The following is an 18,844-nucleotide window of genomic DNA, read 5'->3' on the forward strand; positions in this document are numbered from 1 at the left end:
TTTGATGAATTTTGAATGGTGGTTCATGCAGGCTGTATCTGAGCATTTATTTACATTAACAATTGAAGGTCAAAAAGTGTATGTATACTAGAAATACTTTGAATTTTCAGTTAGAGACGCGACTATATTCAAAGTGTGTTTGGTTACCGATTAAATAATTATAAACGCACGTATACTGCATTAATTCCATGTCCAACATAAAAGTTATTCTTTGTAACTTGTATACGCACGTATCGAAATCAAACACGTGCTAATGTTTGCCTGTGCTTCAAATTGAACTGTCTTCTTTATTAAAACAAAAAAATCAAAAAACTTGCACAAGATAAAAATAAAAATACTACTATGGCCTTGATCTAACACTAAGTAAGCATTTGGTCTTTAATTAAAAAAATAGTTATTTTTTGTTTTGCCAGTTTCTTTTTTCTAAATACTTAATTAAAAAAAAGTGCACCAGGGGAAACGGCCGATATAAGCTATATTCCAATTCAATTTACTTGTAGACTTGGTAGTACCTAAGGCCCAAGTTACCATGTCACTCTCACTGGGGGCTATTGCTTCCTGCACTCCCATTTTTCCTTCCAAAATGACCAATCCAAAAGGTCAAAAGCACATTCCAAAAAGAGTGTAAGAAGTAACTTGGGAAGTGCAGGAAGCAATAAGCCTCATTAGGGTAACAACTTTAGGCCTGCTCAAGTGTATTAATGCAAATTAATAAATCATCTGGACAATTTGACTGTTATTTAAACTTCACTGAAGTGATTAGCGAATGACGATGATCATATCTCCCAGTTTACACTGTCAACTCGATCAATTTGTCAAAATAAAAATCTGGGTTAATTCCAGTAATCATGTTAAACCGAATCAGAGATTGAGCAGGATGCCTAAATAGTCATAAACTTATAAACTTCTAATACATGTTTTTTATTTCTATGGATAAAAAATCAAACAAGGTTAAATCGGGTGAAAGAAAAACATAACCTGATCATTATGAAGTTGAATATTGAATTTATATTCTCAAATTTAATAAATCCAACTTGATCTTAACTACCCTTTCTTTTCTAAATATATTTTTCCTATTCTTCTTATTTTATTTTACAAATGTGATCAGAGATGAAAAGAGATATAGAAACAAATAGGTAGAAATGAGATGAAAGAAAAAAGTGGTGGTATAGCAATAATAGGTTAACTCAAAAGTTTATCACAACTTCCATATCAATTATTTGCCATATATAAAGCTCGAAAAGATAAGTAAACAAAAAACACCGGATATCATCATAGCGTTGAATTAAATCCCATTACATAGTAGAGAATCAAAGCTATTATTTCTTATTTCACCCCATGCAAATCATCTATATATAATAGTATCATCTTCATGATGAACATTTGTTAACTATGTTACTGGCCAGCAGCAAATGCCTCAACAGGGAAAGTCTTGGTGATACCAGCAAAACTCTTGAAGTGAATCTTCCCAGTTGGAGCGTCATCCACAGTGATCTCACTCACAGGAGGCCACAGCATGAGCTCTTTGGCCTTCACACCCTTCAGCTTCTTTATCTTCTTCTTAGAAACATACCCTTTTATCTCAGTGTCATAGCTCACCAACTTGCTTATCATCTTGAACTCATGCTCCACCTTCTTCTTCTGCACTATCCACATGTACCCTGTGCCCTTCACGTACCCTACTTCGACGACATCAGCGAGAGGGAGAAGCCCCTCCGGGAGCTCGAACTCTTGCAGCAGCGAAGCCGCGAGTTTTAGGCCTTCCTCGTGCCCCTTCTTCACAACTCCTCCTTCCTTTTCTGCCATGTTGTTGTGTTGAAGAAATGTAGAGAATGTGTTTTTTGTTGGTTTTGGAATTAGTCTTTGGTTGGTTGGAGAGGCTTTTGGTTTGTGTGTGTATATATAGATTGTGCTTACATGAGACAACGTTTGTGCTTTGTAGAGATCGAAGTGAATTTCTTCGTATGCACCGTCCGTTTTGCTTTTCTTCACCGGCTTATCAACATGCACTTGTTTTGTAGAGTATTGTTATGTTGTAGACTTGTAGTGAAAATTAACGTAAATTTTATAGGATATGGGTGTGGTTTTCTAGAAATAGTGACCGAGGGACAGACATGTGCAAGATAACATAAAAACCAATCCGAACAACCAAGGAATACTTTGGGGGGTATCAAAAAGTATGTGTGTTTTGTTTGTGTATGTGATTGAAAATCAGAAAATCGAATAGTAACATGAAACATCAGTTATTTAGTCTTAAGGAGTGAGTTGTCAATAAACCAGTTTTAATTGATTGAATTTGAGCAATTAAAAGACCAGATAAAAAAAATAAAAGTGATTTTTTTTTTCTTAAACTGAACATGCAAGAAAAAAGAAATTGGGCATTTGTTTTATTTACCATAATAATATAGTTCCTTAAGCCCTGTAGGGTGTGTAAATGTTTTCATATCACAAATTCACAATACCATTTTGTGCACGAGCATTCGCAATTTCAAACTAAAATAACCAACAAAAAATGAATATAGTTTTATCTGGGGTACTTTAAGAAATTTCATTTAATTGACTTTTTCCAAAAGAAAAGGTAATGCTTAAATTGATCTGCAATGTTGTTAGATTTGAATAGGTTGTCGATTTTGTCAGGACATTGGATTATTAGTTGAACTAGTAAATCACTAATTAAGCTGCATGGACTGATATATACTACAAATTTCAAAAGAAATAATAATCTACACATTTCATAGACTAAAAAATTATAAAGGTTTTCATTTTACCCTAATAAAATCATAAGGTTCATTCAAAAACTAGTCAAGTTATCAGTTCACTTGGATTGATTCGACCTGTTAACCGAGTTGAATTTGATAACACTACATATGGATGATAGAGAACATCAATTGATAGCTATATTATTATTTATTTTTTGAAAAAAATACATTATTTATCAATGATTACAAGCATTTCCTAATGAATCATTTCATACATATCTTTACAGAATTAATTTCATTGTTGTTATTATTCTTGTGAAAGCTGCAACCAGTTGCATAATTATTACACCCATCGCCAAATAAAAGGTCACTTGACTGTCCCCTCCATGCGAGGCTTTTCTATAAACAACAAGTGAATGATGGCAAATCCAGTGAAGCTCTGGCAATAGACTTGTATTCATCGAGTTTCTCCAATTCAGTTGACGTGAGTTCCTGTCCATCACGTAATTTTTGACATAAATTATAGGCGCACAAATAAGATATTAGAAAGAGAAGGCTTTTGATGCAAAAAATATAATTTTCAAATGACCATAAACCTTCCCTAATTATAAGATATGAATAAGTTTGTTTGTTTTATGCATCTATGGTCCTCGTCATGAGCCCTTGGTTGCCAATATAGCCACCTAGCAAGATTATTCCATCAAAAGGACATCATTTACATTACCTTGTTATCCCACGCTCTTATGTAGCCAACAAGATGGATTTGCATCATCTGCTTATGTTTAAGTTCACTGTTTGCATCAATAAGATAAACATGCTGCAAAATGAGCCACAAGTAATCTCCATTAATGATGACCATTAACATGGTCAGAAGGATATAATGCATCATCATAAAATCAAAGAAAGGATCAAACCAAGACACTGAATTATTAGGCCCATAAATACATCTCATTTCAGAAAAGCAATGTATACTCCAAACTCCAAACTATGAGCTTCGATTATAAGAAAATCCATGATAAATGTGTAACGTGCTTCCGTTTTAAATCACTTGAGAACTTTTTAGACACAAAATAGCACAAGAATACTAAAAGGTGCATCAGAAGTTCCTGACGTGTACCGAAAAAAAATTGTACAATTTTATAAATGACCAGTGACCACTCACTATTTTTTTGTAGCCAACACAGGAGAAGTCAATATTAATGCTGACCAATATCTTGAGGTTCTCATCTGTATCAACCTTGGTCCAACCGAAGTAAAGCCCAACAGCTTGATCAGGAAGGGCAAGTGTTGCATTCTCTGGATCAAGTAATTAAAATTTCTCAGATTGATGATACCATGTTAAACTAAGAAGCTAAATTTGATGAGAATGGGTATGTTAGCTGCTTCGAATATACAAATATTAGTACATTCCTAGTAGTCTGAAGAGTATGTTCGTGGAAGATAACTAATTAATACGACGTGATAACAGCATCTAATTGGATTTGGGAACATGGAAGCTCAAGCTCAAGAGAGTTGTATAATTTGTTGTTCATGTTACCAATTGCAACTATGTTTAGATTACTGTTAGTTGGAGGGTGTTCAACATACTTTTGGAGGAAGAACTCCTTTGTATCTTTTATTTTGAACGTACTTTTGAAAGACTTGTGTCAGTAATCCAAACATGCACTACTTGTTTATGAAATGAAATTGATGGAATTTCACAAACCTGTGGCTTCCTGTAGACATCCAGTGACATACAAACCACTCAGATGTAATGGGTCAATAGGTAATGTGTCATCTATCCCTGCCAACATTAGTTTGAATATTACATTAATCAGAGGGCACAGTATTTAGAGAAACCAATCAAGATACTGAGGAATTAACAAGTTCATTACAGTCATCAAAAGGTGGAAGACCCCATAGCTCAGGTTGAAACTCTAATAGTGAATGAAGAACAACATTTGCTAGCCCGTTACAATCAGCTTCCCTTCGAGATGGGACAGCCACTACCTTCATTTTTGCAGCATTGGCTGCCTTGACACCAACCCTGTTAAAGTACATTGTAGAAGATAAATTCTATGTAGCAAATATGAATATTACATGACAGAAATTCACATGACTGCACAAAATGTACATAGCAAACTTGGCAGCAGATGCTGTCACATATCCTGATGGTGAATCAAAGCAGTGAAAGTGATATGCTCAATATCCAGAGATGAATACCTAGTAGGGGATAGGTTATGCATTGTGAGAATTTTTTTAAATAACACAGTTTAGAATTAATAGGCAACGAACGTCTCCTCTAAAGACCATGGATGTGATCTTAATAAACTAACAAGATAACTCTTAATAAGAGGGATTGAAAAAAAAATCAAAGTTCAACTTATAATGCTCATTTCAGCCAAGAGAGGTTTATCTAATTGCATAGTGTCACATACACTCTTCAGCATTTCACACCTTTTGCACTCAACAGCCATCCACATATATCTGTGTATGCTTCTAGATTTGGATATGAACAAATGGTTGGTTCATGGTATACTTTGATTATAGGCTTCATCACTGGTGGTAAAGTGGCCTTTTCATCTGTGATCACTCTCTGGTTTGAATTATCTTGCCAACTTTAGATGGGAAACAACAATCTGACCCCAAAATTAGTAGACCATCCTTGGTCAAGATTAGAATTTACTGTTAGTTTGTCATGCAGTCAAAAGCTAAATAAAAAGCACAATAGCAAATGAATCATGCACAGTCTGCAGAAACTCTGGGAGACTTACAAGGAATCCTCAATCACCAGGCAATTAACTGCATCTACACCCATTTTCTTGGCAGCTTCTTCAAATCTGCAACAATTAGACTTGGTTACTACTGTGATAAAATTGGAAGAGTATATTTGACTGAGAAAATGAACTTTCCTACTAAACAAAAGATGGAAAAACTGAGAAAACATTGGGAGATCAGGATTCTGGAGGAAAGATTATATAATGTAATTACATGGCAATGAGATCATTGTAGTTGATTATTAACTGAGCTGTGAGAACATCTGCTAAAACTTGGGATGGTGGATACTTATTTGCTACTGGAAAAATGTTAAACAGTTTCATTGGCAATAGATCCACTTCTATTCAAGGTTTTATGTGTTTCCTATATGAGAGGTCAAAGTGTACAAATAGAATCTTACAAATATGGAGAAGGCTTCCCAGATTTAACCTGGTCACTTCCTAGAATTACAGAAAAGCTTTCTTTCCAACCTACAAAAACCATGATAAGCATCAAAGAAAAAGTTTTAAGCAGGAAACTATATGTCAATGAGGAAAACCAAAAGCGTTTACAACCCAAAGGAAAGTATAATGGAAGAAATTAAAAAAAGGTGGATAATTTTAGGAAGCCTTTCCAAAGCAGATACTTTAGCCAGGAGTTACTTCCAAGCAATTGGCATTCTCAGCTACTAATCAACCATGCTGACAAGTAAAAGACCTTTAAATTTTCCCTACAAGTAAATTTGGTAAAATTTTGGACATTTATTTTGATTTAAAATGCATGGCTAAGGATCAAATATTTATCAATTGGAGATCATGTTTTCTTAATTCTATGTCAAATATTCTTCCAAATTCCGATATTTAAATGGATTATGGCTGATTAATTTTAAAGACATTAGGCTAGTCATTTTATTGATTACAGAACCGTATGATGAAAAAAAGGTTATCTTTGGAAGAAGCTACTTATAAAACTAGTAACTGTGTGTCTATGTATTACTTCTCAGTAATAATTCAGAACTAATAGCTAGAATGGCAAGCTGATATATAATACTCCTTGGAATTGAAAGTCAGTAATAAACAACAAGAAGCTAGTCCACAGAAAACAACCTTTGTGATGATAAATTTTTGCTTCTATGTTTTCTTGCAAGGAATTTGAGGCAAGAGCCATTGGCACTCCATTTTTCTGGAGATGTTTGATAAGGCGATTAGCACCAGGTAATGCTTTGGCCTTTGCCCACCTAAAACAAATGATGATTTGAAAATAAGAGCCAGTGAATGTGTAAGCAATTCAAATATGACAGTTTCCAACAGGATTGACCTAAGTTATAGAAAAAAAAAAAAAAGTGCATTGCATTGCAAACAGGTTCAGAAGATATAATAAATCATAATTCTTACTTATTCACAAATTATTTAACAACCTAAATAGTGTTTAGGGTTTCAAAATGTAGTTTTGAACCATATTCAGCCTTCCATTCCATACTAGAGATCTTCATATCTGTCTAGCATCGTAGCTTTAGGTTGCATTTATTATGGGTAGGGGGAAAACACAGGAAGTAGGATGAGCATGTTATAGACTGGTGTGCTTGATTTCGATTTTCATAAACTGTTTTTAATTTTCAAAATGCAAATAAAAAAGGTTACTCAGACACCTAGTGGAGGGTGGTGCAAGACACAGCAAATTGTAGAATTGACAAATTGATTATTAAGTAATGCAAAATTGTTTTAGAAAATAGTTTTTAAAACAAAAAGTGAGAAAGGAATCAAACATGCCCTTATACCTTTCCCTGTAGAGAGGAGTGATTTCTTTGATAAATTGATCAGGTGTCAATGGAAGTTCATAGTCCTTAACAATTATAGCTGCTGAATCCTTTTGTGTCATCCCCAACCTCTTCTTCTCTTCCTTCTCCCTATCAAGTTCTTTCCCATACCTTGCCAAAAACTCATTCAACACACCCCTTGTTGCCCTTTCTGCACACCAATCACCAACACACACATGGTTCAGAAAGAACCCAAAAGAAACAAAATTTAACCAACACCATAGTTGAAGAGAACAACAGGAACAAGGGAGAATACCTGTGTCCAAAAGGGTGCCATCCAAGTCAAAAATGACAGCCAAAACCTTGGCTCCTTGATTACAGCCGTTGAACTCACAGCAGCAACTCATGTCAGTTTGCACCAAAAATTTGAAGCTATAAAATTGATAGAAACAATGTGTTGTGGTGGGTGAGTGGATAACTCAATGTCCTATTAAATATACTACAAAGAATACAAGATCTATGTGTTTGTGGATATCCAACTTGAAGGGCATTCCATTTTATCCCATGAGCAGTTCACAAATTGTGCGATTGTGGACCCTTTGAGATCTTTAAGGAACAAGCAAACAATGAAACAGAACAAAAGAATCATTAGCTAACGCAATCTGAATGGCATAATAAAAATTGTGTTTCAGAATTCAGACACCATTAAAATTGCAGATGGATTTAAAACCACAGTTTGATGCGAGATGTTATCATATTCTCACTATTCTCCGTCACGTCAAGCATAAATTCTCAGCGCTAGTTGATGGCGTCACCAGCAAGATCCTGCGGATATTCCGTTTACACTCTCAAATGAGAACGTGAAACATTCTTCTTCGTAGAATTTGGAGATGTTAAAATGGAAAGAAAGGTTTATAAAAAATTAACGAAATAAATTTAGAATAAATAATTAACACACCGATGTTATTTGACCATAAATTGAATAATTTAATAATCGTAAAAATAAAAATAAAAATAAAAATCTAAAACTTGAACTTAAGACAAGTAAAAATAATGATAATATGAACTTGTACATGAAAAGTACATAGAAATTAAGCCCATAATAGTTTTTTTTAATGAATTTATTAGAATTCACTAAGTGTGGAATTTTTTTATATTATTAAACTTATTTTTAATTAGTTAAGCATGTAAAAATCTAAAATGTGCACCAAAATTAAACTTTTTCTAGTTAAACTATAGTCCCGCACTTTACATGGCACAAGAGTGTTTATCCTGGCAAATGAAAATGACCTTGTGCAAAACTATCACAAACGAGAGAAGGGAATAATCAAAACTTGGGTTTGGGAATCTGAAATGAAATGAACATGGATTTTCTCATGTTAATTTTTTTACATGATCATATTGTGTAAAAAAAAAAAAGCGTCTATCTTTCTCATTTTAAAGATACAAAAAGTTTAATATGAACTCATTTATTTAAATTTTATGAAGGGAGAGATGCACAATTTTGACATGATCATGTGAAAATTAAACACGAAATAATGCTCCCAAAATGGAATACTTTATTCATGCAGAACTCAAACCTTTTACGCAAGTAATAAGAAATAGCAAAGCAACAATTGCGATAAGCAGAATTAAAATCGTTTACGTAAGTAATAAGGAATTGCAAACCGTTAACTAGTAAGGTACTTTCAAGTTTCAACCTTTTTCCGTCCATCACTTCCAGACCATCCCATCATCGTACCAAACCGAATCTATTGCATATTTAGTTGTAAAAACAGTTGCTACATACGACCCAAATATGATCAGGAAATTCTCTCAACTAGCTAGGACATAAATATCATCTATGTTTTTTTATTAAATTAGAGAATAGTCTTGAAAACACACTCTTAGACTATGTGTAACCTTTTTTCTTTTTTACTTAAATGAATTATTTTATAATTTTAACTTCTATTAACTTAAAAGAAATGACATAACAAAATAAGATTAAAGAGAAAAGAGAAAGACAGTGAAAAGGCAATGATCCAGAAGAGAACGAGAGGAGAGAATAGTGAAAGAGAGAGTGGAGCCCAAAGAGCAACAAAAGAGAAAGACAGCAAGTAGGGGGGAAGGAACATGTTTTTTTTTTATATATATTCTATGAACTTTTTTATTTACCTTTATTAAAATAAAATTACTTCTTTTTTTTCCCTTTCTTTTAATAAAACTAGTTAAATTCCCATGCCTTGCAGGGATATTAATTTTACAATTTATAACTTTTTCAATACATAACTATTATATTTTGATTAATAAAAAATGTATGTTTTATTATTATTTGAGATAACATTTATTTTTTTATTATTATCATTGTAATAAATTTTTATGACAATTTAATAAAATCATGATGATAAAAAAGTTACCATAATTATAAAAAAAATGTATTGGTGTTAATTAAATTTAAATTAGAATATTTATTAATTAATTTGAATTAGAAAATATAATTATTTATTAATTATGATATAATTACCTTAATTAGAATAAAAACATATAATAGTGTTATTAACTAATTTTAATATATAATTATATTATTAATTAAAATCTAATAATTAATGATTATATAATTATAATTCAGTGAGAATGAATATGATGATGACACACATGATATCTACCAACATGAACAAATTTTCTTTTATATAATATAGCATACTACTTGGTTTAAAGAAAAAAAATGTACTTAACCCAACTTACTTTAAAGAAAAGAATAGCTTTAAAAAAGTCTTGAATCAAACACTACTTAAGTTCTTTCGCAATGGTATTTTGATCACAAAACAAACTATATGGTTCACTTTGTAGTACTGAAGATGGAGTAAAGTCTATTTTCCTTTTTTATTTTGAGGAAAGCAAAGTCTATTTTCCTTTTTTATTTTGAGGAAAGCAAAGTCTATTTTCCTGACTTGTGAAACAAATGCTTATTTTCCTGATTGCAAAGGGCACGGAAGCCACACAACTTTCTCAGCCGTTTATTAACTTGTTCCACGTTTTTGCAGCAATAGAATTGGTAAGAATGGAAGTCAAGATCAAACAACAATCGAAGAATCAATCTCCAACATTGCAGTAAAGGTTGTAGCATTTCATTGGAAAAGGAAATACACCATAAGCAATTCTCATCAATCAAATCCCCCAGAGACTGGAGGAAAAGGATTGGGAATGAAATAGGCCATTTCCAGACACCACACAAATAAAAACATACCATAAATATAGCACAAATGGAGTATCTCTTTCCCCTATCGGGAAGTATGGGGCAATCAACAAGAAACAAAGAGAAAACAATGGAACCCTATCTCTAGCTAATACACGGATAAGTAACGGCCCTCATGTTTCATTCCCAAACGCATGCATCGAATCCTAAGGAAGATCCCATCAACAATCGGACTCACTGCAAAAAAAAAAAAAAAAGTAATGAGGTGAGCAAAATAATGCGATCAAACAGAAATAAATTATAGGTACAGGTATAGAAAGGATTACTAACCTCTGCCTCCTCACCTCCACCAAGCTTGGCAGTGCCATTCACTTTCTGGGCATCTTCTGTAACAGCAAGTGAGAAAATTGCAGTAGACATTTTTAGAAAAGAAGCACACCAAAGTGAGCAATATCATAATTAATGTCCAAAGAAATTAATGACTTAAAATTATAGTAGTTACATTTTCAGAAAAAATGAAAAATCATTTTGTTTAGAGCATCAAAGCTCACTATCTGGATGACTTCCTATGTAGTTTAGCATCCTTTAATATCATCATTTTCAGGAGAAATTCTTAGTTTGACATAGTATATCATGTCATCACTTAGGCACCCAAATCATTATTTGATGTGTGTAAAAGCATATTTTAAGATAGCTGCATTTCTACCATGGACCCCACAACCTTACACATAAAATAATGCCTAGCTAAGAATTAATCCCATTTGAAACCTAGTAACTATTATCCTCGCTGTACACAATAGGTTGCCCTTTGTCATATTGCCTAGAACTATCCCTGACCCTAATTTTTATTAATTATTATACATCTTAATAGACCCATAGAAATAGTAAACCAATGCTTAATACAAGTCTTCTAGTAATAATTACCTCCATCTTCTGGGATGTCAGAAGTCCACAAAGTTAGGTTGTCCCTGAGAAGTTGCATGATTAAGGTGCTGTCTTTGTATGACTCCTCATTCAAGGTGTCAAGCTCAGAAATAGCTTCATCAAAAGCTTGTTTTGCAAGATGACAGGCTCTGGAAATAGGAAAATAAAATCACCCACATTAAACACAAAACACCAATCAACAATCATAATTCAGGACAGGAATAAAAGCCACAAACCTTTCTGGAGAGTTCAAGATCTCGTAATAGAAAACTGAGAAATTTAAAGCTAGACCCAATCGGATGGGATGTGTTGGAGGTAAATCAGCCTCTGCTGCAGTGGTAGCAGACTGCAATAAACAAAACATGCTTGTGTTAAGTAGGGGATGAAAGGATAGAGTATTCTGAAGAGGAAACTCCTTTTGATTAAAAGCTATTTCAAAAAGTACAATATCAAATATATGTGACAACAAAATAATCATAAATCATATAATAAAAACAGAAATGACTAAATATAAATGAAAATAATGATTCAAGAAACAGAACAATTCACTTCAAAAGAATAATTGGAAGTATCATCAACAGATGTTAGTCATGTTACAGAAAAATAATAGTGAAAAAACAATCCACACAATAACGAAAAATGGCAAGGGTAACGAAACAAAGTTTATCCAGTTCCAGTAATCAATACTGCCCAAAAAACTAGAGATTATAGCAACTTATGAGAATGATAGGTGAGGAAGAGGGTGAAGTAACCCACTCTTTCTGGTGGATTCTAAAATTAGTAAAAGCGTAGAAATCACTTACACATATATATTTTTTTCTCAAGCAGAACCATTATTTGTCTGTTGTCAATGATATAGAAGTTTTACAACAGGTTTGAAAAAAAAAATGAACTTAACACAAAACCAAAATAAACCATGAGACTATTATGTCTACCAAAACCAAAAATGAAGAGCAAAAGAATCTTCCTTAGATTAATTGCTAATAGGCACTGCATATTTGCAATAACTCAGTAAACAACCATCTATAGGATAGACAACATCATATAAACTGCAAAAACAATAAAACAATATAAATTGCACCTCATATGCTTTCATAGACTGATCAGCAGCTTCCTTCTTCTCATTGCCTGCCTTAAATTCGGCAAGATAACGATAATAATCTCCTTTCCTGCAAGCGGAACATTTCAACATCCCTTAATCCACTTGCACAGAATAAAATAAAAAATATCACACCAAAACAAAAGCTGCGGCAGAGAATGAGACACAAATCCTCACATCTTATAGTAAAACACAGTGGATTCACCAGCTGCAGCCGAAGGGATAAGGTGCTCATCAATCACTGTCATAACATCATTACAGATGTTTGAAAGCTCCAATTCAACCTTCTGCCTGTACTCCTTAATCCGCTTCGCATTCAACTCGTTCCCTTTTGTTTCTTCCTTTTGCTCAATGGAAGACAGGATCCTCCACGATGCTCTCCGAGCACCAATCACATTCTTGTACCCAACAGAAAGTAAATTCCGCTCCTCCACAGTCAGTTCAACGTCGAGATTCGCAACGTTCTTCATTGATTCCACCATCTCTGCCACAAACAAACGCAAAATCAAAACATCACAAATAAAGCCTCACATCTGATAAAATCTCTTAAGTTCGGCACCACAACTTGAACATGCAGCACACGAAAAATTGAAGTAGCCTCACACTCAAACTGAACGCACTTTCCATTTTTTTAAGGAAACAAAATCAGAAAAGGGAAGTTAAACTACAACTAAAAAAACAAAAAAAAAATGGAAAATCAAATTCTTTAAAAATGACTCCTAACCCTAACCGATTTCTTTTTCTTTTTTTTTTCTACTCCACTTGCAACCAAAGTGACAGTAAACAGTAAATAGCACACCAAATTGACCAAAAAAAATATTTTTTTTTTCTCACTGAAAATGATATAGAATGAAATAAGAGAACTCAAATTAGTAGAAACAAGCAACCGTATAAAAAGGAATCATCAAAATCACGCACATCGACGCGCATGTGCGCGTCAAAGTCAGAGAAAACAAAGGAAGAATTTGAAACCTTCGTATCGCTCGGCCTGTTCGGCGAGCTTGGCGATGTAGACGAAGTTCTCGCGATCCTTGGAGGCAGCCATCGCCGATCTTTCCGAAATTAGGGTTTGCGAATTTCTCTCAGTTTCTCTCTCTCTCTCTCTCTCTCTTTCTCACTCTGACCCTCTTCTCTCTGCGATTCTTCTTGGTCGAGGCTCCGTAGAAAAGAACGCGGTCGTGAAATGTCAAATGTGTCCCTTCCTTTTTCTCTGTTTTTCCTTTTTGGTCCTTTCGATGCTCGAACTTGACTCCAGGGATATGATTACGTGCGTGAAGGTAGAGACTGAACATTGATTTCCAACCAGTGAGTGAGCTCCACGTGTCCCACTAAACCTTCCGTAACATACTCGGACCAATCGTAACGTGCCGCGTCGTACTCAACGACCAATCATGTCGTTGACTTGTTGTTTTATTTGGTTGTAGTTTCTTTGGTTTTTTTTTTTAAATGGATATGAATTAAAGAATTAAAAGAAAAAAAAATTTATGTGTAAATCATATAAGAGTTATCTTTCAATAAAAATATATCTACTTTTAAGTTTCTTAATTTATTTTCTTAGGATATTAATTAATATTTGTTCTTTAAAATTGATTTGTGTGTGTTTTTGTTTGTGTTTCGGTGAGAGGATGTGGACTTGAAACTTGTAATTTGTCTTTGTTAGTGATGGGTAGTGTCGTTGTTGTCTTTGGTATTGCAGATGATGCTTTCTTTTTCCAGCAGTTACTTCGGAGTAGACACTTGCGAGAACATAAATAAATCATCATTTTTTGAATCTTAATTTATTTGTATTTGTTAAGTTAATAGGATTTGATGAGATCACTTTGTAATATTTGATCTCAATAAACAATTAAAATTTTATCTGATTGATAGTGTGATAATAAAAACAGAATATGATGAGAAACCTCTATCACTTTAATTTGATAAGTTAATAAGATGTGATAAGTTAAAAGAATGTAAATAAGAAGTTAATAATAAGAAATATATAAGATTTGTTACTTATCTAATTGACATTGTTTTTTAACTATCGCAATTAAATTTGCTAGAATTCTTAAATACTCGAGAGTTTCAGTTTTTTTGGAGCAAATGGTAACTTTTCTTTTGACAGAAAGGCCAAATGGTAACTTAAACAATTACAATTGCATGTTTACTTTTAAATATTAATACAAATGTTTGTTATTTGCAAACCAATTAATTATGAAGTTCATCGTTAAAATAACCATTTTATCATCTTAAACTTATTTGGGTGTTGTTAAGTAAAATTGTAGATATATTTCTTATTTAAGAGTTCTTGTCATCATAAGTTATATAAGTAACAAACTTGATAAAAGGATGTAAATAAGAAGTTAATAATAAATGTGCAATGTCAATTCATATACTACTAGTTATTTATTAATAACCAAATTAGCATTAATCTTTATATGTTATCTTATATACAGTCACACGCGTATATACGCTAGCTTTGTTGTGCATTGCATACAAATTTTACCACATGTCTCTTCTGTTTTGTTTCTCCAATTTTTTTTTTATTTTTTTTCTATTAAGCTTGCTCTTTTTAAAATGAAAATCTTAAAGTCTAGTTCTGCCAATGAGGACAAGCAACATAATAATTATATTGAGTGGATCTTCTAATTACATAACATGCTAACTAGGTGAAATAATCTTTAATTACCTGTTGATATATGATTATGAAGAATTTCGTTAATAACAATTTCAATGAAAGGCTGTGACAAAATTGATTAGTTATTCACGACCTTATTTTAAATTTAGAAGTATACTGATAATTAAATATTATTTTGCGCGCGGTGAACATGCCGTAATTATAATTAGGCCAAATTATAATATTTTATTTTTTCAGCTACGACTAAAATACAACCAAAAAGTAAAAAATAAAAGCTACGAATTAAATATATAAATCGATCAAAACAAAGTTATCATTAAAACAAAAGGAGAAGCATAAGATATGGATTTCCTTCCAAGAGCATGAGCCATTATATTGGCTTGTGTCCCGACAAACTTTACTATGAAGTGTGAATTTTTCATTCTTACCTAAAATTTTATTACATTAAGCTATAATTTTATCAAGTCAGAGACATCAACGGACTTGATATTCAAAAGCAGTCCAAACTAACAAACATTCATATTCAAAGACTCCAATTAAAAATTAATATGAACAATAAATTCTTTTTTGGAAGGCAATATAAATAATAATTAAATCACTTTTTTATGCAACAGTAATTTTAAGAAAAAGGAATGGTACTTCAATTCAGGAAAGACTAAATTTTCGAATTTAAAAAGTTCTTAAAAAAAACTATTCAATAAACTAAAGAACTCAAAAAAAAATGTTATCTAATAAAAAAATTAAGGTAAAATGTGAGCTAGCTAAAAGAAAGACATAAAATCCAAAATGTTTGATGAGACAAACATACTTGTTCCAATTACTAACCCTCAGTTTCCATCATAATGCAAGGTCATGGAAGAATTACAATATTTCCTTCATTATTTGACATTAAGAGATGTACATTCATTGAACGATGAAAATTTCGAAACCGGAAGTTTGAAATCTGAAGAAGAGGAAGAAACGCGTTAGGATTAGAAATATGATATATCCCCGAGTAAGTCAACAATTACTGTGTCTGTGTGTGTAGAAATGATTATAAATATGAAGAATATTTTTATATGTTCGATCATAACTAAGTCATTGTGCTACCACAATATGACCCAAGTTATACCATTACAGTCAGATATAGACAAGATTGTGGCGTAGGATACATGGGCGAATAATTGATGGAAAGAAAATGAAACTTTGAAAGAACTAAAATCATTGAAATATACGTATGAGCCAACCAATCATCTAACAAGGGCATGGAAGAACCTCTTGACACAGTGTGTGTTTGAATTGCATTCAAAATTATGGAGCAACATGATGAGGTGGGTCAAATTTGATTTTGACTAAAAATTTACATGTTTGGTTATCTTTGTAGAATTGATTATGGTGGGGAAAAAAAATCATGGAAGAGTTGAAATAAATCGAAATAATTTTTACTTTTACCAAAATTAATTGTAAATAGCTTTTGTCTTATTTATACTCGTATAATGCCCTCATTTGTAGCATGAAAAATTAAATTTCGTGACTTTGGTTTCAACTTGTTTTGGGGGCGATGGGCTGAATTGGGCATTTGGGCTTTCTTATCAAAATATTCGGGTTGTTTTAATTTTGCATTCAGAACCAAGCGCTGACATAGCCTTCATCAGTAGCATAGCACATGTTCAATTCTTCACTATTTTTTATCATCTGAATTCCATTTTCCAATCTACTAAAAAATCAGAACGAAGAAATATATATATAATAGACTTAAATAATTATAACATCAATAAAGTAATAAAATGGTAGAAAGCAAACATGAAAAGGTAAATGGAAAAAAAATCAACAAAAAGTTTGACAAAAGTTGATGAATACATCTTATGACATCATCAACCCTCGTTTTTTTATATTAAAAAGCATCATTATTTCTATAATTATGCTTAAACTAGTTGACTTCTACATTATGATGAACTCCATCACCATAAATGGATACACTTCCACGCACGTTGAATTGCAAAAGAAGCAAAGGTACATACATGACCTAAGAAAGCAAAACAAAACAAAAGGTGCATACTTGAGTCGTTCAAAAGATAATTAATAGTCAAACTGTGGAGAGAGACCGGCATTCATAGACATATTTTAATTAATGCCTCATACATTTTATATTTAAAAAACTATATAATTTTTTGATTGGTATCAGCACATATGATATAATCACATGATGGCACAAGCGTGAGGATTGTCATCACTAAAAGTGGCACCAGTTTGATAGCCAAAGATGGAAGATTGTGAGGGGTAGTTATAATAGCGAGGATCACTGCTATCATAACCATGTTTGTAATAGTTATAAGATGAGGAAGTTTGAGAAGCATAATAGTTGATAGGGCCATTGCAATGGTGCTGTTGAACATATTGGTTCTGAGAATCCGTTGTGTAAGGAAGTTGCCAGAGTTCAGCCCTACGGCCAGTTTTTCGAACCGTTTTCAGAACCTTCTTTTGGTCAGCATAGCCATTCACAGTCACCTTTTGCAAACTCATGTCTATTTCAATGTCATCCACGCCTTAACAAAACCACACAAAAAAGGGTAGAAAATTTACTAAATTAGATCCATGAAATGAGTAATCAATCAATTGATCTAGATTTTGTCAGACATTTTTCTTTTTTGCATCATTAGCTACATATTTGTGATTGTAACATACAATTTGTGATTGCAAAAGATATTTTTATACATATATGGTATACCTTTAAGTTTTTGTAGTGCACTTTTCACTTTGTTTTCACATCCAGGGCAATCCATGTGTACTCTCATTTCTATGATCTGAAGATAGAAATGAAAAAAGATAATCAAATATGGGATAAAAAAGAGACGGACAAAAAAATATTGTGTGAAACTATGAACAATATTATTCAAAAGAAATCGAGAAAAAAAAACATTGATTTGAATCCTTGTACATCCAAGGAAGGATAAAGAAAGTGATATTGCTTACCGTCATGTTGCTCTTGATGAAGTAGAATCTCTTGGATGATATTGATGTATCTTTTTGTGAGCTTTTAGGAAATGCAATCCAATACTATTGAGTTTGAATTGCCTCTAGCCAGCAAATATATATATATATATATATATATATATATATATATATATATATATATATATAGAGAGAGAGAGAGAGAGAGAGAGAGAGAGAGAGAGAGAGAGGTGCTAATTCGATGACATGGTGCCTCATCTAAACTCGTCCTGGGATATGGGTTCATTTTTTTTTTGGTGCATTAGATTAGATAAAATATAATTTTTGTGCAAGCCTTGTTGCACCGACCTTTACTTGTTATTGTTAATTTGGAGAATTGAGATTAGAAGTTGTAGCGAAGGGCAAATGCATGTTGCTTGATTGATGGAGCAGCAACCTCAATATCACATGCATTATAATGCCGCTGGAATTAATTATGCATGTATATAGATCCAAGTCCAATTCAATATGGGTGTTTGACTTTGTGTTTGTACTTTGTATAGATAGCCTATCTCCCTTTCCCTTATTAACAAGAAGACAATTTCGTAGTGATGCAGTTTTTCAGTTTTTCTTTTTCCAGACAAGCAAGTTTAATAACTTCTTGGATATGGTAAGTATTCAAACATCAATTTTTAAATATGAGAACCATAGTTTTTGTTTAATGAGTTTTTTTTTTTTTGTTTTTATAAGTTTTTCTCTTGATTTACATGTACAACTTGCTAAAATTTGTGATTCTCAGTCAATTTTAAGTGATATACTGAGTGTTAGATAGTGAATATCACCAACCTAAGCGCATATTTTTAGAAATATTCAAAAGAACATTTATATTTATATATAATAAAAAAAGAATACTAATTGATACTTAAAA

The 18,844-nt window shown here is 32.5% G+C and overlaps 4 protein-coding genes across 6 annotated transcripts; all 4 read right to left on the reverse strand.

Moving 5' to 3' along the window:
- Nucleotides 1-1,395: 1,395 nt before the first annotated feature.
- On the reverse strand, nt 1,396-1,806 carry LOC114379037. Its single transcript, XM_028337594.1, has one exon. The coding sequence runs from the start codon at nt 1,804-1,806 to the stop codon at nt 1,396-1,398; it is 411 nt and encodes a 136-aa protein (XP_028193395.1).
- A 1,066-nt stretch (nt 1,807-2,872) lies between these two features.
- LOC114380582 (bifunctional riboflavin kinase/FMN phosphatase-like) lies at nt 2,873-8,077 on the reverse strand. 3 transcript variants are annotated; one of them, XM_028339707.1, is made up of 11 exons: nt 7,895-8,077; nt 7,508-7,797; nt 7,213-7,402; nt 6,542-6,672; nt 5,857-5,926; nt 5,453-5,518; nt 4,574-4,725; nt 4,405-4,482; nt 3,862-3,995; nt 3,424-3,516; nt 2,873-3,191 (listed from the first exon to the last, which is right to left on the reverse strand). In XM_028339707.1, exons 2-11 carry the CDS (start codon nt 7,596-7,598, stop codon nt 3,099-3,101), a joined length of 1,098 nt encoding a protein of 365 aa, XP_028195508.1. In that variant the 5' UTR covers nt 7,599-7,797; nt 7,895-8,077; the 3' UTR covers nt 2,873-3,098. The 3 variants fall into 3 exon arrangements, with proteins under 3 accessions (XP_028195508.1, XP_028195509.1, XP_028195507.1); XM_028339708.1 differs by having other exon boundaries at nt 7,956-8,075; XM_028339706.1 differs by having other exon boundaries at nt 7,508-8,077.
- A 2,169-nt stretch (nt 8,078-10,246) lies between these two features.
- On the reverse strand, nt 10,247-13,578 carry LOC114379937 (14-3-3-like protein D). Its single transcript, XM_028338778.1, has 7 exons — nt 13,362-13,578; nt 12,567-12,873; nt 12,372-12,459; nt 11,527-11,636; nt 11,291-11,439; nt 10,697-10,752; nt 10,247-10,603 (listed from the first exon to the last, which is right to left on the reverse strand). The coding sequence occupies exons 1-7, from the start codon at nt 13,432-13,434 to the stop codon at nt 10,601-10,603; spliced, it is 786 nt and encodes a 261-aa protein (XP_028194579.1). The 5' UTR covers nt 13,435-13,578; the 3' UTR covers nt 10,247-10,600.
- Nucleotides 13,579-17,049: 3,471 nt separating this feature from the next.
- On the reverse strand, nt 17,050-18,061 carry LOC114377975 (heavy metal-associated isoprenylated plant protein 28-like). The gene is made up of 3 exons (XM_028336465.1): nt 17,959-18,061; nt 17,714-17,789; nt 17,050-17,531 (listed from the first exon to the last, which is right to left on the reverse strand). The coding sequence occupies exons 1-3, from the start codon at nt 17,962-17,964 to the stop codon at nt 17,185-17,187; spliced, it is 429 nt and encodes a 142-aa protein (XP_028192266.1). The 5' UTR covers nt 17,965-18,061; the 3' UTR covers nt 17,050-17,184.
- Nucleotides 18,062-18,844: the final 783 nt, after the last annotated feature.

The sequence above is a fragment of the Glycine soja genome, chromosome 12 (assembly GCF_004193775.1).
Source record: "Glycine soja cultivar W05 chromosome 12, ASM419377v2, whole genome shotgun sequence".
Lineage (NCBI taxonomy): Eukaryota > Viridiplantae > Streptophyta > Magnoliopsida > Fabales > Fabaceae > Glycine > Glycine soja.

Excerpts from the sequence above, each read along its gene's own strand:
- LOC114379037 (XM_028337594.1), bottom strand. The coding sequence starts at position 1,806 with ATGGCAGAAAAGGAAGGAGGAGTTGTGAAGAAGGGGCACGAGGAAGGC.
- LOC114377975 (XM_028336465.1), bottom strand. Across the intron at positions 17,532-17,713 it reads TGCACTACAAAAACTTAAAG|GCGTGGATGACATTGAAATA; the intron begins GTATACCATATA and ends GGTTTTGTTAAG.
- LOC114380582 (XM_028339707.1), bottom strand. The coding sequence starts at position 7,598 with ATGAGTTGCTGCTGTGAGTTCAACGGCTGTAATCAAGGAGCCAAGGTT. Across the intron at positions 6,673-7,212 it reads ACTCCTCTCTACAGGGAAAG|GTGGGCAAAGGCCAAAGCAT; the intron begins GTATAAGGGCAT and ends CATTTGTTTTAG. Across the intron at positions 4,726-5,452 it reads CTGGTGATTGAGGATTCCTT|GGTTGGTGTCAAGGCAGCCA; the intron begins GTAAGTCTCCCA and ends GTACTTTAACAG.
- LOC114379937 (XM_028338778.1), bottom strand. The coding sequence starts at position 13,434 with ATGGCTGCCTCCAAGGATCGCGAGAACTTCGTCTACATCGCCAAGCTC. Across the intron at positions 11,637-12,371 it reads AGTCTATGAAAGCATATGAG|TCTGCTACCACTGCAGCAGA; the intron begins GTGCAATTTATA and ends TGTTTATTGCAG. Across the intron at positions 11,440-11,526 it reads ATCTTGAACTCTCCAGAAAG|AGCCTGTCATCTTGCAAAAC; the intron begins GTTTGTGGCTTT and ends TCCTATTTCCAG.